This window comes from Chamaea fasciata, unplaced genomic scaffold (genome assembly GCF_029207755.1).
Source record: "Chamaea fasciata isolate MVZ Bird 193981 ecotype frontalis unplaced genomic scaffold, bChaFas1.0.hap1 SCAF_18, whole genome shotgun sequence".
NCBI classification, from domain to species: domain Eukaryota; kingdom Metazoa; phylum Chordata; class Aves; order Passeriformes; family Sylviidae; genus Chamaea; species Chamaea fasciata.
In genome coordinates, this window is record NW_027094103.1 from 13,161,484 (window position 1) to 13,189,184 (window position 27,701).

The following is a 27,701-nucleotide window of genomic DNA, read 5'->3' on the forward strand; positions in this document are numbered from 1 at the left end:
CAAGTCATTTTATCCCCCCAGCACAGAATAAAAACGTTACTATGGGGTTGTTAATGTACAGTAGAAGGGAAATTGCTGCTTCAAGTACAGAAAATATCGTAGCTCCAAGCCTTTAGAAATTCAGTTTGCCAATAAAAACGTTGGAGAACCGAATATTAAGGGTCACATCCAGCATTTCTTCCATATTTCACCTGACCAGGGTTATTAACGAAGGAAACGCAGCGCCTTGAGGAAGCAGATGGAGTAAAGAAGACAGAAATGATCTGGGTACAGCAGTGTCACTGCAGAATTACAACACAGCATCGGGCATTTGAAGGCTGTGGCAGGAGCAGTTTCCTCTGAAACCACCAAGTTCTAGAGGCAGTTCTAAGAGGAGGCAAAGCAGGCCCCTGTGTTATAAACCGGGTAGAGGGTGTGGTAATTCCCGGGCTCAGAGCAGATCTGTGTCTAAGGCAAGGTCAAATCTCACTTGACTCTCCTGACCCGAGGCAGTTTCCGAGGAGAGCTCTGAGTGCCCACCGATCCGTCTGCCCTGGGGGCAAGCCTAGACCTGGAGAAGTTTTCCGCAGAGCTGTCTGCGGGAGTGATGGTGTTAACTGTCACTTCTCGGCCGTAATTACATTTTTCAAATCTTGAGTGTATCTGTTTCACAACAGCTTTCCCATTCCCCATTCACAGCTGGGTGTTTTACACCCCTAATACAGGTGACATTCATGCATTTTCCTTTTCAGTCGCAGTTCAGGGGAGAGTCCTCAGCAAGGCACCATCAAATTACCTTCAACTGTCTGCAGGACCCACTGCAGAGAAGCTGTAAAAGAAATCAGTAATTTCAGCCTCAGTACAGACGTGTACATAATCACTGTGCTCCAGAAACCCAGAGAACAGAGACGTAGCAAAAAATGAATGAAAAATAAGCATGTAAATGAGAAGAAGCTTTTATTCTCCCCCTCCAGAAGGGATGATATTTTTGCATTTATTTATGGCACTTAAAGAGCTGAAGTCGCAACTGGGTTAGTAATAAATTGAATGGAAAAATTCTGGGAAGCCAAGGTATGGCCTCCAGGAAGCAAGAGGGAAAACAGGCTGCAAAATGACACTGGAGTTTCATGTGCACTCACACAGACAGCAGCAGCAAACCCCAAATACCTGAAGTGCTCTTCCCAAAGCCCAGCAGATCATTTTTGCACAGGCTGGAATTAAACACTGAGCCATCAGTTAATGCAGAGCACATCCCCTGGTTGTCTTTGATACTCAGAAGCACCATCACTCATGTGCACCCCTGTAATTTCTTCATTTTTCTCCAGAAGCTTCTCCCCTAACTTTCTGTACCTGCTGCGAGTGCAGAGGGCTGATCCTGCAGTCTGTCCCCAGCTCGACACACAAATCTGGGCTGAGAGATTTCAGTTCTGGCCGCCAGAACTCCCCCTCTCCTTCTAATTCCTCCTCAACTTCTCCCTTTCCCTTTGCTAGTACTCCTGTTGTAGCCCTGGTTCCCTGCCTGAGGTGGTTTGGTTTGCTGAAAATTCCTTTCCCAGGGAATTTTCTGTCAACAGGAGAAATGTTTTTGTAGCTGTACCTTTGTTATTCATCCCTTTCCCTAGGAGGGACTTCTCCTTGCTGTCCCTCTGCTCTGACCAATGTGAGCGAAGAGGTTTGTCTCTGTGTCACCAATCCAACTGGTCTGTGTGAAATAGTATAAAAGGGAGACACATCCCAGAAATCAAGGAGTCATTTCAGCCTCCTCAATCTCAGCATCTGTGTGGTTGTGGTGTAAAACAGCGTCACACCTGTAACTTCTGCAGTCATTTTTAACTGTCTCACTCCAACTGCAACATCCTGAAGTTGGAGAAGATGCCTCATCTGTGTTTGCAGAGCACAGCCTGATTTAGCAGAATTAAATATATATAGCTAATAAGAGTTAATATTCACCCAGACAAGCACAAGCTCAGAGACAGCATTCCGTGCTGGAGAATTCCTGGTGTTGCTTCACCAGAATCCCGTGGGTTCACTCAGGGGCCCCATGGCCAGTAAATCAGCTCAGGATCTTCACAGGAGCAGAGCTTTGGTCCAGGGGAAAGCCCGGCCTGCTCCCAGCTCTGGGATTGTGGGAAGTGGATTTGTAGAGAATTCCCAAAGCCTGGCAGAAGGCGCACACAGTCTGCATCTGCGTGCAAACTCTGAGATAAGAAATGCTGACTGAGAAAGGCCACGGGACAGGACAGACATTGCAGAGAGAGAAATGGAACTGGGAACAAGTTTCAAAGGATGGCCTTGCAAATAGACTGGATCCTTTGGAGAAACGGAACTGTGAAAGGTGCATTGTATTAGGCACCAGGGGTGATTTTAGAGGATTGGCTTTAAGGCATCAACAGCATTGTGTGGGGAAAGCTGACAGGCCAACAAACACTTGTCATGGATTGTAATTAGGAAATAGTTTGGTTTCTGATTGTGATGGCGTGAATTGTAACATCTGCACCAGCTCACCCTCCTCATGAGACTGAAAATGGAATAGAAGCTTTTAAAACACCTCTCAGTTGCCCCATCTCTGGGTCAGAAAAAGGGATAATCCGACATGGGATGATGGAATCTCCCCCAGGATACAAAAGCAGCCTTGCAGGACTGGGGTGAGCACCACCAGCTGCCACACACCCACTCAGCCACTCTCTCACCTCCCCTCCTCAACAGGACGGGGGGACGAGTAAGATGCAAATCTCCTGGATCCAGATAAAGACAGGGAGGTCGTTGTCTCATTAGCATCTCCAGCAGAACAGACTCAAGCTGGGGAAAAACAATTTCATTTCCTGGCAATTTAAATAGACTTGGACCATGAGAAACAGAGGTAAGTAGAACACCACCTTCCCTCCCTCGCTGTTTTCCAGGCACAGTGTCCCAGCTCTGCTCATACAACCCAGCCTCTGTGTCTCTGCTTTTCCCCTCCACCACTGCTCACCACCCAGGGGGATATTGCGGCACTCCATCCTGGGGACTGACGGAAACATTTTAAGTCACAGTTAAAATCATGAACTTGCGCCTCCCCTAGTTCTCCCAAAAGGTGATCACGCTGCCCCTAAGGAGTGGAGGATAATTTCTAACTGCTCCAGGAAAAAGAAAGAAACAAAGACAGTATTTCAGTAGTCAGAGGTATCTAGCAAAGAAAACAAATGGAAAAATTACTTTTTGTGCTGGGCTTCTACAGACCTCTTCAATCCTGCATTTTTCAGCTCAGCCTTACAAAGGAGAACAGAGATTTGTGGGGAGGTTTGCTCCACAGAAACCATGGATTATAACAACAAGCATTGAAGGAGGCTGGGTAAATTGCCTCAATGCTTCAGATGAAGTAAGAAAAAACCACGGCAGGACTGGAACAGGTTTTCTGGCTCAGAGATCACCCCTCCAACCATGCCTTGCTATGGAGAAAGATGTCTTCCAGACAAAGTTACTCAAAAGCAAAATATGTTCATTGCAAAAATGCTGCACAGCTCATCTCCAGCCTGCCATCCATCAGCCCTGGTGCAGGAGTTCTTTCCTCAGGAGGGAAAAATTGGAGCTGGAGTTAGAAGAAAACTCCAGTTTTATCATTTTTTTCATAACCTTGGAAGAAATAGGCAGCGAGGGAATAAATTTTCCCCATTCTATCATAAAATGCTTTTGCATCGTTAGGAAGGCTAAAAAATACTACTGGAATTAAGAAATGAGTCTGAAGCACAAACTTCAGTGAGTGTAACTGAGCAACTGCAGCCCGCTGCACTGGGGGGCTGGGTGAAAAATCCATTTATCCAGTGGGCCCTGGGTGTTCCACTGCCTGTTTTTCAGAGACAGACAGACTGGCCTCCCACTGAAGCCCTGTGGAGGAAGGATAGATCCATATTTATGCCAGACCCAGATGAAATAAATACGTGGTCTGTGGGTCTGGATTCTCCCCCAGCTCACTTGGAGTCACGCAGCTTTATCCTGATCTGCAGCAGAGATGGAGGAATGATCCAAATGCCGCTAAAGCCCCAGTGCAGGGAAGCAGCAGAAGGGAAGATATTAGGGTCAAGTCCCCAGCATGACTCCAGAGATTTTGTTGACTTTACCAGCAGCAGAGCATTCTAAAAATACTGGGCAGCTTTATTGGTTGAGCCCGAGATGGAAATGCATCCATGTCTGTAATTTCAAGTTTGCAGCCACATTTCACCTGTTTTCTTGTCTACACAGACCAGAAATAAATCAGCAACTAACCAATATAACCTGACTTTGCATTCCTATAACTCCCCTTATTTAAGGATGTTGAAGGCATTAGAATAAATATTATCATTCCAATAAACTTTGCAAAAATATAAACAACAAGGATTTAAACAAAGGATGTAGATTTTTCATTGCCCCGCTTGAATTCCTCCTTCCACTCAAATCACCAAAGGAAAAAACAACACACAAAAACAATTGCAGTTCTAATCTTTCAGCCTGCACTTACAGGATTAAGAGTTAATACTTCTCATAACCGTAGTCTCAGTCTGTTTTCCTGGTGTCTCAGAAAGAAGTGGTTGCAATAACTTGCACAGAAATTTTATGGATTTCTTTTTATTTGTCTTTCGATATAAACCTTAAAGGCTCAAATATGTTCGAGGTTTCCTCCAAAACCGCAGAAACGTGAAGTTTTTTGTAATAAATTAGAGGTTTATAGCTAAATCCACAAAACTTCTTCAGAGCACCAAATGCCGTGGGAGTGATTAATCTCCCACAGCCACCCCTCCAATGCAGAAGAGAACCATCCACGGAACCTCACCTGCTGCTGGTGATGCCCAGCCGTCTCTGGGCTTTGAGAAGGGGGAGAAATGCTGTGGGTTTGCCTCGTAATCCCCCTCCTAACTGATCTGGAGTTACCAGAGGGGAACCACAGGTGAATTTCTCCCCACCCACAAACACACACATGGAAACAGAACACAGAGCACAAAGCCAGACGTGTGTGTGTGTAGAAGTGTTTGCCACACCCCCTGAGTGACTCAGAGGCAATTCCTCATGGAGAAGTGTGCCCCGAGTTGGTTGATGCGAATGTAACTGCTGACTGATGATAAATGTGTGACAATGTCGGTGTGCCCTGCAGACCCCGCGCAGAGGAAAGCCAGGTCTGAGGCAGAGCAGGCACATCAGTCATGGTGGGCACTGATCACTGATTTCTGACCCCGGATCACTGCAGTGGTGGCACACCAGGCTGGAAGGACACACAGGATCTCAGGGCTGCCTCGGTGCTGTTTAAGCCCCAAAGTCTGACAGTTGCCAGTGTTTGAAGCCTACGGATGCAAAGCAGACAGTTTCTTAGCAAACACGCTGTTCACGGCGTGTTTTCGGAAAGCTTTACACCTTCAAGGCTTTGGGCAGCGCAGGAGGTCAATCCTCTTGGCTGGCAGATGGAGATGGGGTCACCACCAGAGGGTGAGTGACCGTGAGCAGCGTGTCCCTCACCCCCCAGAGACACACCTCAGACATATGTTCCTGTGCATCCCTGGCCTCACCGCTCTAATGCTGTCCCTGTTCTGTTTGTCACTGCTGGATGTCACTGTGCAGGCACTGAGTTCCTGCCTCTCCCCTGGGCAGCCTGTTCTCAGCTTGACAACGTTTTGGTTGTGAGAATTTCCCTGATACTCAGCCTAAACCTCCCCTGGCACAGCGTGAGGCTGTTTCCTCATGTCCTGATGTTCCTGTCCTGTGCTTTGGAAGGAGAAGCAGATCTGCACAGGCGCAGACTTTCAGAAGCCAGGGCAGAGTCTGGCTGCTCCCTTCTGCACTTCTGGTGCCCCCGTGCCTTAAAAATCCACATCTGGACGGGAAAGATCATCATCTACCACTCTTCAGGGCTGAGATCACTGAGCTGTAAATTCACTCCTGCCACTTGGCCAGGCTTTAGTGAAGACTCAGCAGGACAGAGCTCCTTTAACAACCCAACTTACAATATTCTCAGCAAAGAATTCTCTCTGTGTAATTAATTCCTTGACCGCTACCCAAGGATACTGTGAGTGCAAACGCACGCCCAGCCTGTAATGATTATGCTGATCCAGAGCAGAGCAAAGATGTGTTGTGTATTAATCAAAGTCACGAGCTCAGTTCCTCACTGATCCTGGACTAGGTGATCAATACAGCAACACTCACTTGCTGCAAGTACAGAGGGGCTCTAGGGGGAATTTACATTTATCTTGGCCCTGAGAAGGAAGTGCAGCTAAGGAAGGTTCATCCTACCAGGAAGTTAAAAGGAGCATTATTCAGCAATATTTAGGAAATGCTGCTTTGTCAGAAGGTTCAGAGTACACAGACTCCCACCTCCCCTCTCTCCAGGGTATCACGTACTCTTAAAACCACAAGAGATTCCTCCAGTGCCTTTGGGGAAGGTTTTTTCTCCATCCCCCAAAGAGCAGCTGGATGCCATTCCCATAAACAAAGACAGATATTCCCTTTCCCCTGCCTGCCACAGGAATGGCAGAGGTATTTCTGTACTACCTGACAGGAACACAGAGCACAAAGTCTGTCCTCCAGCATCCCCCCGTGGCCTCTGAGCACGTTTGTGCCCCACAGGGCACTGCCACAGCCAGGAAAGCCACGAACACTGATTTGAAGCATCTGATCAAAGGCCAGCCAGGCTCCCACAGCCAGCTGGGACTCAGTAATGGTCTCAGGGCTGTGTGTGTGCTGTGGCACACAGAATTCATAAAAGCTGGGGAGGAATCGCAGCCACCTGTAAACATGGGGGAAAAAAAAGAAAGGAACACCGAAACTTTTCTTTTGCTGGAACTGAGTTCAGAATAGTTTCCAGGAGTAATTTTCAGCTGCGGGCTCCAGTCTGTATGAAAAAAATCATTCTAAAATCATGTTCTAGTTAATCCTAACTGTAAGAAGCCAGTGGAAGGTCTTGGGGAAGGCAGCATTTCCCTGTGTGGGGCTGTCATGGGAACACCTCAGGTTTCAGACACCCCAACCTTGCTGGGCAGGTGAACACCTCATTCTGCCTCCCCAGGCACCCAGGACTCCCATGGGTACCAACAGCTCATCAGGAACAGACAAACACCTTCCAAAAATCACAGTGAGTGCTCTCCTTTTGTTATTGTTACTCCGTTTGTTAGCAGGGAACCTGAATGTATTTTCCCAGTACAGTGTAAAGAGATCAATAAGTATTATACTCTAATCAGCAGGTAATAGGACTTAAGCAGCCGGTCTTGTAAATAGAGCCATTAGCTAACTAATTAAAGGAATCATTAATAAACGCATCCGAATTGATTTCAACTTTTCTGAAGAGTAAAGAAGACTGTACAAAAGAAAATTCTGCTTTGAACACTGTGCCAGCTTGTAGGGCAGCTGAGTGAACAGCAGAAAATGAATTTTCTTGTTACAAGCTGCCTGTCCAAGTTAAACTGCTTGTTACCTGGTACAGTTATTTACTTCATATATATATATATATATATATCTCCTGAAAATCAATTTTTCAAATATTTGCTTTTTTAAACAAGTCACAGATACATTATCTCAACAAAGATATTCTCCCCCAAATATGAATTTCAAATTCTTCCTCTTTTCTGATACACCAAGAAGGTAAACCATAAAACAAGGAACTCAAATGCAAAGTCTCCTTAAGGTAATTTAAAAAGCAAAACAGATGTCAATTTTTAAAGATCCCCTAAAGGCTTGCCATGTTAGGGAGTGAGATCAGAGAAAGCAGAAGTATCAAATATATGTGCTGGGAAAGCAGAGATGACTCTAATTAGAAAGTTCCTCCTCCTGCTGAAACCTAAAGAGAGAAGTTCTGTTTCCTTTTAAAGCAAAGTAAATCCAGAGTAATCCCCCAGAAACGGCTCCACCGTTCTATCAAGGTAACAAGTAGCTGAACTTAGTCAGGGGTCTTGAAAACCAGATTAAAATTAAGCCCTGCAGGTGCTATCCACACACAGAGAGCGTCCCGTTTGTAGGACAGGTTCCTCGTGCTTCACTCAGGGGATGATGAGGGGCTGAGATGAAGGCTGGCTGTGGTTAATGAACCTTTCCAAGTGTGTGGCTCATTAAACACGCCCAGGGTGCCCTGGTGCTCCCAGGGGCTGTGGCACACACTGGGACATCCCAGTGCACACTGTTCTGGTTTGATTTGGGAAAATCAAGAGCAAATGCAGCATTTCTTTTTAAAGGCTCTTCCCTTTCATCGTCTGACGTTACAGTCTGAGGCAGAAATCCCAGAATTTGTCTTTTACCCACATGGAAGGGGCTGGGACTTTACAGCAAACCGGGAGTATTTTGTCCTATCAGAGAAACATGAAATACACCAAACGTTCCCGTGCCACCTGCAGGGAGAAAGTCAAGTCGAATGTACGGTTCAGAGAGGCAAACACCAACAGCTTTGGGAAAGGCTAATTCAATACATCTGTCACACTCAGTTACAGAGTCCGCAGTAACCCAACACATCCATTGTTTTTCCCTGTTCAGACAGAAAAGAGCCGATTGCCCAGGCTCAGAATTAAACATCTGTTTCCCAAAACAAAGATATTAACCTCCAGGTTTTGTAATGAACCAATAAAATCCAGTCGTTCACCACTACTCAGTAACAGGTGCTTTCTCCATTACACAAATTGCTACAGCAAATCCTCAACTTGAGGCACTGCAGTGATTGAATTTTGAAGGTACTACGTGGGCTGTTATTAATGCAGGGATACAGATGCTTCATTTACTATACAATATATTTATTTTAGAATGTTCTGCTGTGGCTTCTGTCACCGGTTACGTAGATGGAACTAAATATTTCAACATAACAGAATCAAGTATTGTGAAAGAAAGAGACACAACCGGCAGCTTTGCATACTGGAAAACATCGAATCATGTTTCCATATTAATCACCAAGCTTTTGAACAGTATAACAGTTATTTCATTGTTTTAATTGTTATCCATCCTTAGGACATACAAACCAATCAGAAAAAAGACAGGAAGAAGTCCCAACCCTGACTTTTTACTTTCAAGTAAACCTTCACAATTTTGGAAAGAAAATAATTCATGCTGAGTGGGGTTTAGTCAGCTCCTCAGGAGCAAAAAGAACGGTGAAATTCCTCCCAGTGAGGCAAATTCTGCCCCCAGGGCTGCGATGTAAATCCAAAGTGACCAAACCTCATCTGGAGCACGAGCCACTCTGCATGAGCTGAGCACTCCCTTCTCCTTCCAAACCCTCGCAGACACCAAAGTAATGAAGAACGAAGAGCTGTGATGTGTTCTCCAACAGCTCAGCACCAGCAGCAGGCAAAGGGAGCACTCATGGAACAACAGCAAATGGGCTTGAACACAAGCTGCAGCATCATAAATCAAACTCTCTTCTGAACTTTGGCTTTCTCGTGGGCTGCAGAGCTGAAATCGTCCTCATTTAAGGACATTAGAAATAAAATGCTGTGAGAAGGAACCAGAACTCACGCTGGTTTAACCTTGTGACACCCCCTGGCACCAGGAGTTCCTTGCCTAAGCAATACAGAATCTCTATATTGCCTAAGACCCACAGAAAGCATTTACAGAATTCTTTCCCTGCAGGCTTTACCTCAAATGTGCGCAGCACCTTGGGTGGTATTTTCTCTGATTGCCAAGCTGTCCGCACAAATTGAAATTTGAGAGTAAAAGCACATCTCTGGCCTCTGAGCCTTTCAGGAATTCCATGAACACAGATTTACACCGAAATGGCAAAGAACACCAGCACTGGAAACTGTTCTGCAACGTCCCTGGGTCAAACCGCCCAAACCTCCCCTGGGAACAGAATTTCCTGGCCTGGGTCTGTTGGTCACAGAGGTCGGGGGGAATTCTGAAGGCTGGTAACTTGAAGTCAATGAGAAGATGGAAAGACTGGAATGTCTGGTGAATGATCAGAATTAATCTGTGTCAGTCTCTAAGCACAAAATAGCAGTTTGGTCTCCAAAGGGTCAAGAAATAATTCCATTTCAAAGCACATAATTACAACCCCCTTCTGTTTCCTGAGGACATTCACAATGTAGTAGAGATTTTCCAAAAATATTATCTGGCATTTCTAAAACTGTGCCTGTAATGTGTTTTAAAAAGCCTTATGTTAGCTATCTCTAAACATATCTCTACATCTTTTTATACCCATGCCTTAATAGGCAACTTCCAAGTGAGTAGCAATTAGCTGCTCAAATGTATATAAGGATTAACAGTCCTTAAACTGGATGCATATTCCAGAAATCCAAACTGCAGGAAAACCACTGAACACAACAGAAACTGAACAGAGGCACAGGACCTGGCCAAAATGTGAACATTCATCAGGAAAAAATACAGAACAGGCCTCCTGAAAGTCTGAATATATTAACAGCACCAGGAGAAGGTTTTCTCCTCACATTTTCCTTAGCAAAGTTATCCAAAGGTTACAATTCGAGGCCAAATTCCCTTGAGAAGAAAAACAAATCTACCAAAATAGCTACAAACACATCCCATGGATTAAAGGTTATATAAAAAGCCAACAGGTCAGAGCTACCTCTCTTCCTCCTCTCCCTCCACAATTCTATCCAATTAGATTGAATGCCTTTTTATTTTGTTCAGTGCAGAGAATTCCTGAAATCCCAGTTTAATCAAGCCTGAGTCCTACTTACTCCTCCGAGGCACCATTTTCTTCAAAGCCATAAACTTCAGCTGAGGCTGTGTTAATTTTACAGCATTTTCCCCCCCTTGAACCAATAATAACAAAACTCTAACAGTAACCCAGCGTCTCACCTACACTTTATTAGAGCACCTAATTTCTGATCCTTTAAATATTCTCCTTTATGCCAAGAGCTCCCTGATTTGTTACTGCCACAGACATTTAGAGCAGCAGGAGAATGCTGAGGCCCTCGGGATGGGTGTGATACCACCCCAAAGGATCCCAGGAAACACACAAAAACTGACATTTGTCGTCCCCTCTGACTGAGGGCCAAGTAATGACTGCACAACCCCAACGACAGGGGTTAAAATCTGCCTTTTCATATTTGACTGGAATGCTACCAACGTTACAGCTGTTCCCTTCACAGCTGCCTCTGGCCAGAAGAGGCACTGGGCAGTATGAAGTTATAAAACCCTTGTTTCAGTGTCACACAAGGGCTCGGACAGGAGCTGACTGTGGTGCACTAAAAAGGCCCCAATACCGGGCACTAAAGATCTCCTTAACCTAAACAGAGAGGGCTCCTTTTACCTTATCGAGGTAAAACAGGACCTGCTCAACTGAGAGCCAGAAAACTCAACCTGGAAAGCGAGAGCTTTTAATTACCACGGTGACAATCAACAGGAACGAGCTTTGCCCTCTAAAAGGCGATCAAAACAAGGAGAATGGTCCTTTTGAACTGTGCAGTCCTAGACTGAGTACAAAGGTGAAGCGATGAATAAAGGTCTAATTGCGTGTTTGATGTTACAAACGGAGAGACCAGAGGGCCTCTACAGGCTGTAAAAACAGTAAATTTGGTTCGTGGCTGTAAGACCTGAGCTCTGGACAACAGTGTCACGCCCCTGTGTGTGTGCAGGGCGAAGCCCCGGGCAGCTCCATCCCCACCCTGCCAGGGTGTCCCGTTGTATTCCAAAAGCAGAGGCCAAGTTCACCTCTCTCGGGATTCATCTTGTCCCACTCCTTCATTGCTCCTGCCTTCCCCTCCCAGGTAAATCGATAAAAGACATCTTCGTCATGGTAACTGTGGAGCTCCTCAGGCAGGCTGCCTCCCAAGGAAAGCTGCCTCTGGACACGATGCCCACCAGATATTCCGACGAGAGTCTCGAGGGAAATGGGTATTGAATTATTCCGAAGCTTGAACTCGAGTCTCAGCGGCCAACGTCTCTAAAATTATACACAATCAGCTCACCTGCCTGAAGCTTGTGAGAACACGTGAAAAAACCAGCTCTGGGTAAACTTCTTAATACATAAAAGGGATTATTTTCTAAAAAACAGAAGTCTGATCTGCTCAGAGTATGACTGATTTAACAGAGTGCTCTGCCTGTCACCTTCGGGGGCCACCAGCTGTGGAGAGTGACTATTGTGATATTACCCAGCTCTGAAACAATGGAAGAGGAATTTAATTTTAGAAGGCAGATATGGATTGTTCTGTGCATACAGGAAGCACGAAAGCATTATTTGGGAACGATAAAAAACTGTCTCGCAAGACAGCACTTCTTTGTGCAGCCCTGGGAAGGGAGAATGCAGCTCGGCGCTGTGATCAATGAAAATCCTCACAACAATCCAATCAATGCCAATCTCTTTGGAAGGACATCAGGAGTGCTGATGTTCATTTGCCTCGGGGAAAGGCTGGGCTGCTTCGGCTGCCTCTCCACAAACCCCTGAAATTCCTGATGCTCTAATCCAATCCGATTCCAACACTAACCTTCTGCTGCACACAGCACTGCCACCGTGTTTCCCAGGATTTTGTGGGGTTTCTTTGCTCTTTCAGCAAAATTCAGGCTTGGCTTTAACACAAAAACATGTGAAAGAACCTGTAAAACTATTTCAAGGTGGATTTTAAGCAATCTTAAGTTCTGCATCGTGGACATGGGTTTGGAGTGAATGATGAATTTTCAGATGTTCGTGACCGATCTGAAAGTGACTTTGAATTTCAAGACAAAGAAGTTCTGCATCAGAAGATAACACAGGGAAATCGAATATATACAGGGGAACAGAAATTCTGAATTCATCCATTTCTGTTGTAATAGTAACAGTCCTTACACCACATCAGCATCCCTGAACTCCAGACAAGATTCTAGCCACTGAGCTGGGAGCATTTTGGTTCTTAAATTTAAAACCAGATGCTTCTAAAAATCTAGCCTTCATCTGCAGAGGGGAGAAATGTGTTGTTAAACAGATGCATTAAGGCAATGTTATCTTAAAAGCAGGAAAGTATTCAACCAAGATAAGGGCATTGCTACATCACATATTCACTAAGAATTACATGCTTCCATGTTTTATTTTAATTACATGGAAACAAAAGCTGTTTTAATTAAAGAGGAGGCAGCTACACAAGCTAGAACTGGGAAGTGAAATGCCTTCAGGAGTTCTTTGGAGGACTTCACCACGTCTGACGATTTCAATCTATTAGCTATCCCGCTCTCCACAGAGATCACGATTAGCCAGCAAACTTGCCCTTTCAATTCACTCAGAGCTTCAATCTATTCCATCTGTGCTCTCTGAACCTTTCATTTCCAATAGGTCCGGGGTAATTCAGAGCAGCCAGGGAGGCTGACAGGCTCTGCCTTTCTTTCACGTCCTCGGGGCTACACGCTGACATCTTCGAATGAACTCAGAAATAAATACAATATCACTGCTTTCACACAACAACATCATTTATTTGAATTCCATTAAGGAAGCGCACAGGTGTAATTAGGAATTGGGCCATGACTCAAACAGCCACTTGCCCTCATGCTGGTCCCACCATTCCGCTGTAATGGAATAAAACCCTCCTGTGAGCTCCCAGTCTGACCTGAAGGCTGAATGCCTGAAGAATCCAGATGGAGAAATAAGGTAACTCTGATGCAGATCAGTGAGCATTTGTGAGAGTCCTCGCATCTTACTGCACACGCACTGCCCAGCAGCGGTACCTGGGACAGAGCTGCAATTCCCACACGGAATCTGTCTGCCCCCGAGTCATTCTGGAGGTGGGAGAGCAGCAGGACGCCCACACAAGACGTGATGAGCATTAGGACTCCACCAGTTCAGGCACAGCACCAGTTCAGGAGGAGGAAAGAGCCCAGTGAGGAAGAACTGGGAAGGGTCTGGTGACAGGCAGGTGTGAGATCCCACCCAGCAGCAGTGCGTGATGCTGAGCACAGCACTGGGAGCCAAGGAAAAGCACCAGCCTGGCCCAGATCCATGGATATGGAATCTTAATGTGTCATTATTAATTACGGAATCCATGATTGTGTCATCACTGCTACAGAATTCAGCTCCTCGGAATTAATTCAGTTTGGCTGGATTAAGAATAAAAAGGTCATTTTTAAAGTCTTTCAACTCACCCATCAAAATGCTCAGCATACAGGTAAAGTAGTGCCCACTGAGGGCTGGAATACTGCAGCTGCATCCAGAATTATAAATTGATCAGCACACTATCAGTGATGGAGGGAGGCTTTCCCTCCCCGTCAAAAATTTCAGCTATCCCATGAAAAGCAATTAACGACAAAGAAGAGACTGATAATATTTGTTATACAGAATTACCCAACTTTCATGACTTTATCTCATTATTACAACTGTGACCATTCTCGTGTTTAAAGTGTCTCTGTTTCGGAGCTGCAGTGGGATGCCAGTTTGCTGAGGCCTATCAATGGCAATTATAAATATACCAAGTGAGCACTGTCAAGCTTTTTTCCATTTTGCCTGGTTTCTGTGCTGGAACAACAGCTAAGGTTGAACACCACCTGGTTCTATAATCATGATGGTTTCTGCAGGGGAATGACAATGAACAGATTGCTGGATGTACAGTGTGATGCTCCTAAAAGCAAGCATTAATTGCAGCCTACAAGCTTTTCTCTTTGGTCCCTTAGTTTTCCATCAGATCAAGGAGCTCAAGCCACCTCAGTAGGCGGCTGCAGTGTTCCTGGAGCTGGTGCTGCAAAGAAAAACCCCAACCTCTGTAAATGAGGGGAAAATATTAGTTTTCAGCCGTCTGTGTGAGCTCTCTGCATGGCTCATTGCTCAACTGCAGAAATGCCAATGCCACAGAGGCAAGAGACTGCAGCAGCCCCAGCTGAGGCTGGCTCTGCTGTGAGCAGCTCCACCATCCCTGCTCCTTTGCAGATCAGATCCAGCCCAGGAAAGAATTATTATCAATTTCTTTTCTGTTTACAGCTTCCAGTCTAGATTTAAGTGAACAAAATCCAAGACAAACTACAGGAAAGCACCACTGGTCAACCACTGCACCTGCGCTACCCCTGTAAAGTGGTTGGTTCTAATTTCCAGGAAAGGTCTGTCAGAACCATTTTCTACAGCCAAATTACAAAAAAATCCTGAACGTTGTTCCTGTGAAGTTAGACCTTGGCTCCCGAAGGCTGATTGTTTCCAGCTGTGTTTTCACAGCACTTAGCAGAGTTTTCCCAGCAATGCCGCGTGGTTTCATTATTTCCTCCTCTGGAGCTGTGTGGCATCTCCAGGAGCTCACAATGCAGCGTTTCTCTGCTCCCCCTCGTGCAGGGCAGAAGGCAAGTTCTACTGCGAGAGCTGAGAACCAAAGAAAAACCCTCCTGCCAGCACCCTTGGCCAGCAGGTCAAGGGAAGACACTGAGAGTATTTGGAGAGTGTGAGAGCTTCCATTGTGCCAAGGCTAGAATGTGCAGAGAGACTCTTTACTGCTGGAGAAAAGAGATGAGAATGATGAAGCCTGCGTGCGTGTGAGAATATTCTGCTGCAAAACCAAAGGGAGTTATTTTCAACCGCTGAATGCAAAGGAGTAACTGAGCATCAGCTGCTCTGATTTTCCTTTCCTTTCAAACCATTTCACACGAGATTATTGAGAAAACAGGCAAAACTCTGTCCTGGGTGCTGCAACTTGCATTCAGCATGAGCAAATTTAAGATTTATTTGTTCTGTGAAAAATTGTGGTAGTTTAATATTTGCCTTAGTCTGAAACTGAAGTGTAAGGAAGGGATTGTGAGTAATTTAATTTAAATTGCTTTAATTAACGTGAGGGCAACCCTGCAATACAAGTTTCAAGGAGGAAATGAAGTATTTGTGTAACTGAAGCCATGAGACCCCTGGGAGGGCTCTGGTGAGGGGCTGGGCACACCCTGCCCGCCTGGAGCAGCCCACAGAGCACAGCCACTCTGATTGTCTTTGTCATGCAACTTTCACAACCCCATCCTCACCATCACTTCTTACTCTGCAGAGTACTAGCACAACACAGAGTTTGATCTTTATTTCTTCTTCTTGTCTTCCAACTTCCATAAATTTCTTCTTGCTTGCCCTCAATCTTAATTTTCCAGGCTCCCAGCCTAGAGTTTCCATTATTTTCTGGTAACTCGTATAGGTCAGTGCTAAAGTTCAACATCATCCCTAAATCTAAGATTATGTATGGTCTGTTTTGCTCTGTGATTTCTTCTGTTCATCCCACTGCTGAAAACAAGACTTGATACTGCAAGGAGAACAGTGGCAGCACTGACCTATAAAGAAGGGGGCAAGGAAAAGTGCAGGAATTATGGAGGGATTCACTTGCTGAGTGTCTGAGAGAAGCATTTATTCAGAAATTGGAGAAGAAAGCGACGAGGTACTGGGAGTCACATTTGCTGAGGCCCGGTCAGGTTTAGACTAGAAGGAACAGAATGATCTGCTCTTCCTAAGACAGATGTCAGGGAAGGACAGACGATAACTGGAACTGCCACAACAATTCCACGGGCTCCAGAGGAGATTTTGATAGAGCCTCTTTGTAGGAAGGAGATGGAACAAGTGGGAGAATGCGCAGTTCTTGTGACAAATTGATCGAAGTGGCAGCAAACATCTGCAGCGAGTCAAAGGGAGGCCCAAAAGGGGCTGAGGGAACGGTGCAGAGTCACCACAGACGTGAGGACACAGGGCTGCTCTTCTCAGGCAGAAAACAAATGAGAGTGCACTTGTAATGAAAAAGGGATGGCTTCAGCACTTCACAGCATGAACTGAGACACTGCAAAATCCCTCTTACACCAAATAACGTCCTGCAGGACTCCTTGAGCATTTGGGGGGGACTTTTCTTCATCCCCTCATCTTCGCTGAATCCCAACAACTTTCCAGACAAGTCGTAGGCCATAAACACCCAAGGGCTGGGAGAGTTAACTACCTGAGAAATCATCATCTGACCTACTGCAACAGCTACAGCCCTCCAAGGTCTGGGAATGCTCCCCCTGCAGCTAAATGTGAATTCACTGCTCCTCCCTGGGCTGCCAAAGCCCAGAGCTGGCAGCAGTGCAGACAGGCTGCCAAAGTCATCCTTCCTCTCTGCAGCTGCTGAAAGGAGAACAGCCGAAGAGAATCTCTTCATGAACCATCATTTTATTATTAGTGATGCAATTTGATTATTTGGTGAGAACCTATAATGCACAAGCAGACATTCTAAGCACCAGACTATAAACACAGGAACCAAGGTCTGCTATGTTTAGTATTCTCCACTTAGAAGCATTTCTCTTTCTTCAGGGTCTGATCCAAACCAAACTCACAGTTCTGATAGGAACGGATGAAAGGATGAAAGGAGCACATGAGTGCACAGAAACAGAATGAAAACAAACAAATACATGTTTCACCAGTGGTTACTGTGCCATTACTCTGATCTACCGCTGCTCAGATAAAGGGGCTAAATACAAAGGCAGGCAAAGACCCAGTGGATGCTGGTATTTGTGTTGGAAACTGCTGCAGCTGAAACCGCAGGGAACATCTTCAGCAATATCCAAAGTTATGACAGGACAAATGGGGAAAAAAAGGTAACAGCAGCAAACACCAGTGGAAGATCACAGATCTATTTACATTAGTTAGCTTTAGACAAATGAATAATTAATAACAATAAATGAGCACTGAGATAGCCCTCAAAGCCTCAGCCTGGTGGGCAACACTTGGGAAATGCCACCTTCCTTGTCAAGGGCATTCACAGTGGTATTTGCTTTGTATTTTTTCTAACCTGAAACTGGATCCAGGTCAGGCTCCGTGAAATTTAGAATAAAAGAACCTAAAGGCTAATGAACAAGATCGAGTCTGATTCTCTCGGTGTTCATACAAGTGAGCTCAGAGGATTCTGTTCATTTTGACTCTTTCAATTTCCATGTCCCATCAGTAACACAGGGACCAGCCAACAGTTCCCTTCACCATCTCATTACCACCACTGCCCACCATGTTCACAACTTACCAAACTGAAGGAGCTTAAAATAAACCCCAAAGACTTGAAGGGGCAAAGCAGGAATGAAATATTACTAAGATCTGTACCGTCTGTCAAAAACCCTGTTTTTTCATCAGTGGTTTGTTGCATTGGTAATACTGACATTGAAAATATTTTCTTTAATAGTTTATTAACACAGATTGCAACAGAAATAAATACAAAAACATCTTTATGACATCTTCTTATAAAAAGCTTTTTACGTTCCCTTTCTCATGGTGCTGTTTGAAAAGGCTTAGACAGCACATTAATTGTAACATCAGGGGATGGCATCTACTCAATCTCTTGGAATATTTTAATCACACAGATGCTTTCATCATATCTTTATTTTTTTTCCTTATCCCTCTCTTCTCTTCTGTCCTTACAGGCCTCTGAGCAGTTCATGCTGTCCGGCAATCAGAACGTCACATTCCAGTTTTTAACACAGGTGCTACAAATTAATTCTTTTCAGGTGGCAAAAAGTACAGCGGATGCTGCCTGGCTGCAAGTAAAGCAGATCCTGCTCTGAACACCTTGCATTCTGAGCAGACAAGGCAGTTTAAAAAAAGGGGAAGCAGGGAACTGGAGTGATTTTTCAAAGGTTACAGAAAGCCAATGGGCAGCCTCACTCCTAAATCACCCCCATGAACCACTACATTCCCCTGCTCTCATAAAGAAGAGAACTCTAACGAGGTAAAACCACTGCATTTTTGTAAGAGGAGAATAATACCTGACTTTAAAAATGGGACGGAAAATAATGCTTTATAAGGTCATTTAAAAAAACCAACCAGTACCATGAGAAGGCCACTCCAAGCTATCAGTCATTTTCTCACTTCAGAGCCCATCAAACAGAGATATTTGTACTCCACAAAATATCAAACAGTGTGAAATCCTCAATTTCGCTGGCGACGCCAACGTTCGTGTGTGGCTTGTCTGAAGAGATTTTGTTTATTTTTAAAAATCCCGAGCAGGCTGCCAGGGCTGTAGTACAGCCTGGCTCAGTGGAAACCCATTAAAACCACTTTGCTGGGCAGATGGTGTCAAAGAGTCAGGAGCACAGAACAGGATCCCACTGTGCACAAGTGTTCAGTATGCAAGAAATCATCTCCTATCAGACAGTGCTGCGGGGGACACGGGCAGGCAGCGAGCACAGAGCAGAGCACCGCAAACAGGGCAGGCTCACAACCCACAAACGTGCAAAAGGATTTGGAACAGGGGAGTGTGGACTGAGGAACCCACGTGAGCAAGGGCAGGTCTGTGCAGAGCTCCAGCCTTAGAAACAACACATTGCCTTGATTCACTGGAGGGGTAACTGTCATTAACAGGGACAGCACAAAGACTCAGGTGAGATTTTGGAAAGCGTCCAGTACATTTTGGAGCCCCATCTTTCACACCCTGATTCACAGGCTTGCTGGGCAGTTGGCACTGCAGTAGAATTCTGGGAGTGGGCACAAGGAAACTCATCACCAGTGACATCTGGGAATGGCAGTGCCACGACAGAACATGACAAAACTTGTAAGTGGTGTACCTGAGTGCACAGACACAGCAGCACATTGCAAGGCTCCTTTTACTCATGCTCTTTTCTCACTCTTCCAGAGAAGGAAGGACAAGTGTGTTCAGTGTTTTCAGAGGAGCGGCTCGTTCTGTAGGTGAGCACAGCACCTAACAAAGCTCCTAACTGTGGGTTAAACAGATCCTAAACAGAACAAACCCCAGGAAAATGACTGTAAAAGCATTCCCTGTGCTCTGCACCACATCTGCAATAAACCTCCAGTGTGTGAGCACCTTTTTCCTGTGCTGGGCACAGTCAGCTGCTCAGTTCTGCCCCAAGTCCTGTACTGTGGACCACATAAAGAGATCCTTCCTCATCTTTACAGCGACAGACTCGTGACCCTGAGCAAACCAGATCCTATTTTTGTTTCTGAGAACAAGGTAAGGATGACAGAAGTGGAACTGAAGGTACACGGTGTATTTACAGATTTACCACACTGCAAAGTTTTGCAGAGCTGAATAGTTCTTTCAACAGTAGCTCAAAACACAATCTACAGAACAACATCAAACCCTCCTTCAGAGCAGGAAAACCAGACAAAACACCCCACTGCCAGCAGCAAAGCAGCAAGTTAAATGTAGGAATCTGACACACACAGACAAGGAAGATAACCACCCCATGTGTACCAGCAAATCAAAATTAACCAAGCAACGCTGATTACATTAGGACAGAGATGCAACACTAAAGGATAAATACAGATATTTCAGATATAAGCAGATGCAAATCACCGATGTTCTCATGAAGAGAAGCAGAATGAGTCACCATGGCTCAGCAGAAAATGGAGGACACAATTATGTGCTAATCCAGAATCTTTGGTGAGCGAGTGGATGGAAGACAAACCGGAATTGTTTCCTTCTCTGTACTGTGGATTAGATCAATATCCAGAGACAGCACTGACTTGTCTGCCAGCTTTGGGGTCCTCCTCTTGCACAACGAATTTACATAATGGATACTGAAGACATAAAAGTACACTTTTAAAAATATAAATATGAAGCAAGTGAGGTTGAGGCCCCACAAAGTTCAAGGTTCTGAAATTGGTCAGCATTCGATGAAACTACACTCCGTGACTTGGAGGATTTTTTTTTAGCATGCAGGACATGCAGACTCATCTGTGTGATTATCTGGACATCTGCCTTGCTCCTCAGCAAGAGATTTGCGGACTGTCTGCTCAACAGTCTGCCCCTCTTAAAAGCAAATACATCAGAAGACAAGCTGTGGAGCGTCCTGGTTCAGCTGGAGAGGAACTCCTGTTGCTCCTGGGTCCATTTCAAAGCTGTGTTCCCCAAGAGTAAAGAGTGTGCTGACATCTCTCCACACCTCTGCTTGTGGCGCTTGTTATTACTACGCCTGCTGCTTTTTATACAAACACAGCTAACTGATTTCTTTTGTTGTTTTTGTAAGGGCTACATTAGTCAATATCCGTCCCCTTCCCATAGTTTGGAATCCACATGGTCATTCTGAGATGTGGGTCTGTTTCGCTTACAAAACATTACCACGGAAAATTTCTGAAACACTTTAGCCAAAACATTCTTGTGGCAAAGTCTTTGTTTGCAAATGAACCCCCAAATAACTAAACAAACCAAACCAATTCAAAGTAACTTTAAAAACAAAGCCAGATGGGCCTGTGAGAAGGTGAAATGACCACAGGAGGAGGAGGAAAGAAGCCTTCTGTTTTGTAAATCTGGGGAAATGTGGCAACGTTGATGAGACCACTACCAACCTTTTTATACACTGTACAAGAAACAAAAGCGCGTTTTGCTGAGCCACTTCCAGGGAGACAATTCCAGCACAGGAAACTCCCTCGAGGAACCTTTCTGGAAACCTTGGTTAAGGACTGGCAGCAGCGAGGGTGTGAGGACAAACACCATCCTCTGTGCGCAGAGCAGGAGCTCCGAGGCAGTGAATCGACCCCGGAGTGCGGATGCCACAAGTGACTGGCAGGGTTCTGCTGCTCTGCTCCACGGGGCCACTGCTCAGCGGTGATTTACAGCAACCTCCGCTGCACTGGGGCACAAACACCGCGTCTGAAGCACCAAAGCAACACCGAACAGCTCACAGCAACGCTTCCAGCTACCACAGTTAGTCTCAGACAGTGGTTTTCCTCAGCCTTTTCAAGAAGAGAGCCATCTAACCGTTTGAATGAAGTCCAGAGCATCTTGCGCGGTGCCCTGGCGTTGGTGCTGTCACAAAGGCCGTTGTTTACAAGCAGACACGAATTGGGATGCCGTCTGAAAGCAGCCTTGTTACTCCCATTTCCTCCCCTCGCTCTTCCCTCGCCCGCACGCAGAAGGTTTCTGGCACTGGTTTCACAACACCGCTCAGATGTTCTATGAATCACCACTGGTGTGTGGGCTACCGGCTGAAAAATACCACTCCACAAACCTCAGTCTCCTCCGAACCGGAGCCTGCTGGAGGCACTGCAATCCCCTCTCCCGACTGCCGCGGGCTCACGGTCACACTGAGGATCAATAACTGCCGTAACTGCTGTGGCACAGCTGGGAGTGAGTTACTCCCTCCTCTGGGTCCGGGTTAGGTAACAATATTGAGGCAGGAAATGGAATTTTGCACTGATACCACACAGGCTGTGCTTTGGAAGATGAAGAGTTTCAATCCCTTGGCTCTCTGGGGCCATCAGACAGACACCTTACGCAGGAATTAAGTCTGCTCAATAAAAAGAAGAAATCAGGGACATGAGGAGGCCAATCCTCATTCTACAGTTAACTGTGCCCACATTTCAGCCCCGGGCTGAAGTAGCCCAACATCCTCAAATATATACTTTAAACTGCTCGTGGTAATTAGTGTTACCTACGTGTCTCGGCACTACTTAAAATCCACTTCATTTGGAGCTGCCATTAATAATGCAGCAGGCAATACTACAAAGGCTGGTGAAAATCAAGTAATTTAATGCACCACTTTATAAACCAAACTTGTGATGAATCTCAGCTGCCTCTTCAGCTTCCCTGCAATCAATCTGTCTGCAGTCATGTTTATGTATCGTAGGACCCGTGATAGACTGCCACCAGGCTTGGCATCCACAACCACCTCAGGAGCTTGATTTAATGTGAATGCAGCATGAAAAATCAGATTATCTTTTGATTCTCTCCTTTATTAAATAAAACTGATCTTTATTGAATAAAGCTGCTTTTATTAATATCTAAAACATTGGTTGGTGTCACAGAGCCTGCCAGTCCTAAGGAACTAATAAAAGAAAAGACAGAAGTAAAAAATGAGAACATTACAGGGAAATATTAGAAACCAAATCACATTAAGCCAGTATTGCAGCTGACAAATAAAACATGGGTCTAGCTGTGGATTTTTTTTGTTTAGCTTGAATTTATTATTTTTTACTGAAAGAAAAGGAATCAGAATGGGGCTTTTCCCACAAGTATTCAGTGGCAAGAAACAGCAAGAGCAAAAAAAGTAGAAGTTTTTAGTGTCAAAACTTCAATGCAGCTGGGACCAAGCACAAAAACTTTGGGTTTAAGGAAACTGCTTGAACTTAAAGCTGGAGAGATTGAATTTATTTTGAAGGTTTTACAGAAGGCTTTTGGGGTTTTTGCCTGCAGGCAGAGCCCACAGGAAAAGCTCCTGCTGACCACACGTGTACTTTGTGCTCAGGTGAAAGCAGCCAGCACCACGTTTTCCATACAGACCAACTGCACAGCTGGAGCAACAGATGCTGGGGATGGCTCTGGCCACGGGAACACCAGCACTGTTACCCTGAGAAAAAGAATGTGTCCCCCATCATCACAATCTGTCAGTATGAACTGTGATTCAACCCTGAACTTCTGTCTGGCCACCACCAAGAAGGGGGAAAAAATACATCCCATAAATAAAATAAAACAATCTTTGGGTTTAATCCCACGTAGAGAACTATATCCCATTGCTCATACACTACCACTTTTCTAGAGGAATGAACCAGAAGTGGACATTTGGGGCTTTGGTTTCCTTGTTTCCTCACGCTCACTTTGCTGTAACAGGAGATCTGCATCACGGCACATGTGCTCTGCACATCTCTAGCTCTGAGGAACACCCTGAGGGGATACAAGGAAATCCTGCCTAATACACTTGCCAAGCCTCCATTTCAATAAAATTGAGAGAAAAAGAAAATCAAACCAGCAGCTCTATGGCCTGAGATATCATTAGAGAGCAACCTGCAGGAAGATTTCTGCCCAGGATGACACGGAAGAACACAAAATACTCAGCACAACACAAGCAGAACAAGTCACTAAAATACCCGCTTGGGTTTTTTTACAGTCAGCTTAAACTTGAAATTTGAAATCAATGAAATGCGGTTTTCTCTGGAGACATTCATAATGAAAAAGGCTCCTCAATCTTTAGTCTCACAATACACATCTCAAAAGTGTTTGGCATCTTATGGGAGATGCTGTTCTCATTCTAGACTTAAGCCAGGCATGGAACCTGGAGCTCAAATCCAGTATTGAAGTTTTTATTGTCCTCCAGTGGAGATGATGACTTTCCATTTGAACAAGAGAACAGAACACCCATATTTTTGTGCCTGTAGTATATAGCCTATTTTCATTAGTGGCAGCTGGACGTGGTTATTTTTTGACTGAGGATTTCCCAAGAACTTCTTCTCGCCTTTGATAACCAAGAGCAAAATGCTGAAGTGGCTGAGGGCAAGCACTGGCCTCCCAGGACTGACTGAAGCAAACTCTGCTGAAGACAGAGTTGTGAAATGCCCCAGAAGTGGAGTTACAGAGCACCATCACCTCTGCCCTTACACATCCAGGCACTATTGGACTGACAGTGCATTAACACACGTGGATTGTATCACCACTGACACCTTGCCTTGGTAGGATCTTCAGCTCATTGTTGAAAACAACGTTTCATTTCTCAGGCTGCAGCTCTGCATTTTACAAGATAAAAGCAAAGCAAAATCACAATAGTATTCTCGAGTCTTCAACATTATTACCTGCAAGATTTGGAAACTGTGCAGTACAAGGTGTGTTGCCATGGTTCTGTGCAATAAGCAGCAGCCCTATACACAATAGACAGCTGATTGCTGTTACACATTAAAAGCTTTTATTTCTCTTCAGGAAAACTTTGTCATCGTGTCACAAATGAGGGAGTTTTTCTATTAGCAGCAGAAAAGCATCAAAGAAACATGCCCTGTAGTAGTAATCACGCCTGATTTATTTTTCATCTGTTCATCTTACTCCGTGGAGGGGGGTGGGAACCAACCTTTTACACTGTGAAGTTCATACTATGAATGTCTGGAACACTCCCCTGGTCTTTCCAGTGTATTAGGGCACAGCAGTGCAGATGAAGTCTGTTCCCCAAGGAAACATAAACAGTTGCATTAAAGAGAGATATCTGTACCACTAACCAGCAGAGTCCTGGCACTCACTCAGCAGCAGAACCTTGGATACCTCAAGTGCAAGATGAACGGCACAGCTAACACCAGTGGTTCTGCCGGGATCTCGTGTGGCTGGTTTCGTGGGATGACAGAATTCTTTAGGCTGGAAAGACCCTGAGCCCATCGAAGGGCTCTGCCGACCCAGCACTGCCCCGTTCACCCCTGAGCACATCCCCAGGCACCACAACTACAGTCCTTAAACCCCTCCAGGGATGGGGACTCCACCACTTCCCTGGTCACCTGTGCCAGGGCTTGTCAACCCCTTTGCTGAAGCAATTTCTCCTAATACATCTTTCAAAAGAGATGTAAGTAACATTTCAGAGTGAAACCACACATGAATGCTGTAATTGCTGAGTTGGTAATAAAAGAAATGCTGTATTCTGTAAATCTGAAATGCCATTTATTCCGATCCTGGAATAAACTGCAATCTCCGTCCAGCACTTTGTTAACGCAGAGTTAGGGCAGCAAACGCAGCAAAAGCCGGGGAATGGAGAAGTTCATCCTCTTCCTGCACTGTGAGCCTATCCAAGGTACTGATGATATTGCTTGTAACAAAATACATCATTTACAGCCTGGCTGGGCAATCACAAGCTACTGGTGTGCAATGTGAATGAAGCAATCTCTTGAAAAGACTCTGACTTCTAATCCCTGCTGCTAATGCATTTCCAATTGCAACTTTAGAACAGGACTTATGTAGGCACTGCATTTAGGGAACGTTTGAGAAGACTTCTAATTATGTTCCTTTCTTTCTTTACCTGTTCTAGGGGAAAAAAAGGAGAAGAATGGAATTCGATACAGGGATCCACCACAGAAATACACAGCTATGTATTCTGCCTTCTATCAGTGAATTCAGTTCGGCATACAAACTAATTAGTAAAAATAACTCACTTCATGAAAAAGAAAAGTGCTGATCTCTGGAAGTGTGTTAGGGTGTTAGGAATAACTAATACCTTTTTTAAACAGGGATATTTATAAGCAGGACTCTTTACCATATGTTTGCAAAATCACAGATTAAATTCATATGCTCTTATTCCCCTCTGAAGACTAAACCACATGAAAACTTTGCTTTCCTGCCAAAACAGAACTGCTGATGCACAGTATGTGCTGGGTAGAAATGCACACTTCTCCTAATTTATATGTCACAGGAATGCTCAGAATCATCTAAATTAAGTATTGCAAAAGTGCATTCACCTTTTGGCTGGGGAATCGATGCAAACTTTTAAGCTCCGAGGAAGCTTTAAATGCACACAGAAATACGTGCACTGTCTGTGTGCTTCTCTGGCTGGAATTGTAAACAAGCTCGAGGGCTCCAAGAAGGAATCACTGAGTTGTCTGAAGTGATGCCATCAGGACATCCAAACTCTATTCAGCTGCTACAGCATCTCATCAAAGCTTTCAAATGTTTCACTCAATGCCTGTTTCTCTGGTCTAGTAAAACACTGCCAGTCAGCCTGAGATACAGGATTTTCACTGAGAAACGGCACAGGAGACAACGGTGGGGCAGCCAAGCCCAGCAGCTTGTCCCTCTGGGTATTCCAGATCTCCGGATCGCAAACCCTTCGTAACCCACAGCAGAGCTACCAGCTGAACTCGGCAGCAGCATCTTCTGCCCGATCCCAAGTACAAATGCCTCAGGAAACTGCCCGACTGCCGTGGTCAACACCAAGGAAAGATGCTTCACTCCGGCTTTCCCATCACATCCTCTGTGGTCTGGACTAGCACAAGGCTCCCCCAAGCCTTTTTCCTGAACTGTGGCTATCAGCACTCAAGGCATTACAGAGAGAGGGGACAAAGGCTGCCTGTGCAAAATAAGGAACAAGACGCAGTGAAACAGAAGAGACTGAGACTTACCTTTGGAAAAAACTGCTGCCAGGCTCAGGAGGAGAGGCGACAACAGATGCCCCATATTGCTAATCCCGGAAGCACACATCCTACGGTCCGTGCAGCACTTAGGGAGCAGTTTCACGCACTTTGTACTCAAAATCAAAACCGGTCAGCTGCAGAGGCTACATTTTCAGAAAAGGTCATCTGGAAAGCGCAAAAAGGCATTTCCTTCGCGGAGAAGACTTACTTCTTTAGCGTTAACCCTCCCCCTTCCTCCCTCCTTTCTTCAAAACAGATGATGCTGTGAAAAAAACCACAACCCTCTCCTCGCCATAAATAACCAGGAGTCAGTTTGGATTCCGACGTCGGCGCGGAGCTGCCCGAGGCCGGCGAGCCCCGTGCCCCGTGTCCGTGTCCGTGCGGGGCCCGGGGCAGCGCGTCCCTCCCGCCCGCCGGGATGCGCTTCACCCGGCCAGCGCCCGCATCCCGGGCGGCAGCGCGGCGCTCCCCGGGCGGCTCCAAAGTTTTCCTTTAGGTGATGCTGATCAGCCCCCGAACCATCCACACTCGCGGGGCTCTCGGTGTTGCGCGCTCTTTTTTTCCTTTCCGTTTTATTTTTTCAAGTTCTCGATTTCCCCATCGACCTGCGTGACTTCGTGCACGGCGGGGAGGAGATGACGGGGAGCAGGTGAGGCCGGCGAGGCGCTCAGGGCTGCCGGGGCCGGCGGCGGCGGCCGGTGCGCACCTCCCGCCCCCGGGCCCGGCCCGCCCGCCCGCGCCGGCCCCGCCGCATCCCGCGGGCCGCTCGGGGAACCGGCCTGAGCCGCCACCGCCGCCGACAGCAACGCCACGGCCCGGCCAAACAAATAAATAATAACGCCGAGCCAAGCCCCGCCTCGGCCCCGGCGGCCCCGCAGCCCCAATCCCCGGGCAGCGCGGAGCGGAGCGGGCGGAGCGGGGCGGGCCGGGGATGCGCCCACCGGGCCCGCTGCCCGGCCCCCGGCGCCTGGCTCCTGCCCAGCCCCTGCACGGTGCCCATCCCCGGGCTGGAACCGGGCTCATCCTCGGCGGGCAGGGCAGGGAACAAGGCACAGGGCACAGGGTAGAGCAGAGCAGGGCAGAGGCGGCTCCGGGAGCACGGGCA

At 46.0% G+C, this 27,701-nt stretch overlaps 1 protein-coding gene across 1 annotated transcript in view; it reads right to left on the reverse strand.

Moving 5' to 3' along the window:
* Window positions 1–27,350, reverse strand: part of TMEM132D (transmembrane protein 132D) — a 199,739-nt gene extending 172,389 nt beyond the window's left edge. The window contains exon 1 of the mRNA XM_066199760.1: window positions 26,585–27,350. Coding sequence (XP_066055857.1) covers window positions 26,585–26,663 — 79 coding nt within the window. The 5' untranslated portion in view covers window positions 26,664–27,350. The remainder of the gene's footprint in view (window positions 1–26,584) is intronic.
* Window positions 27,351–27,701: the final 351 nt, after the last annotated feature.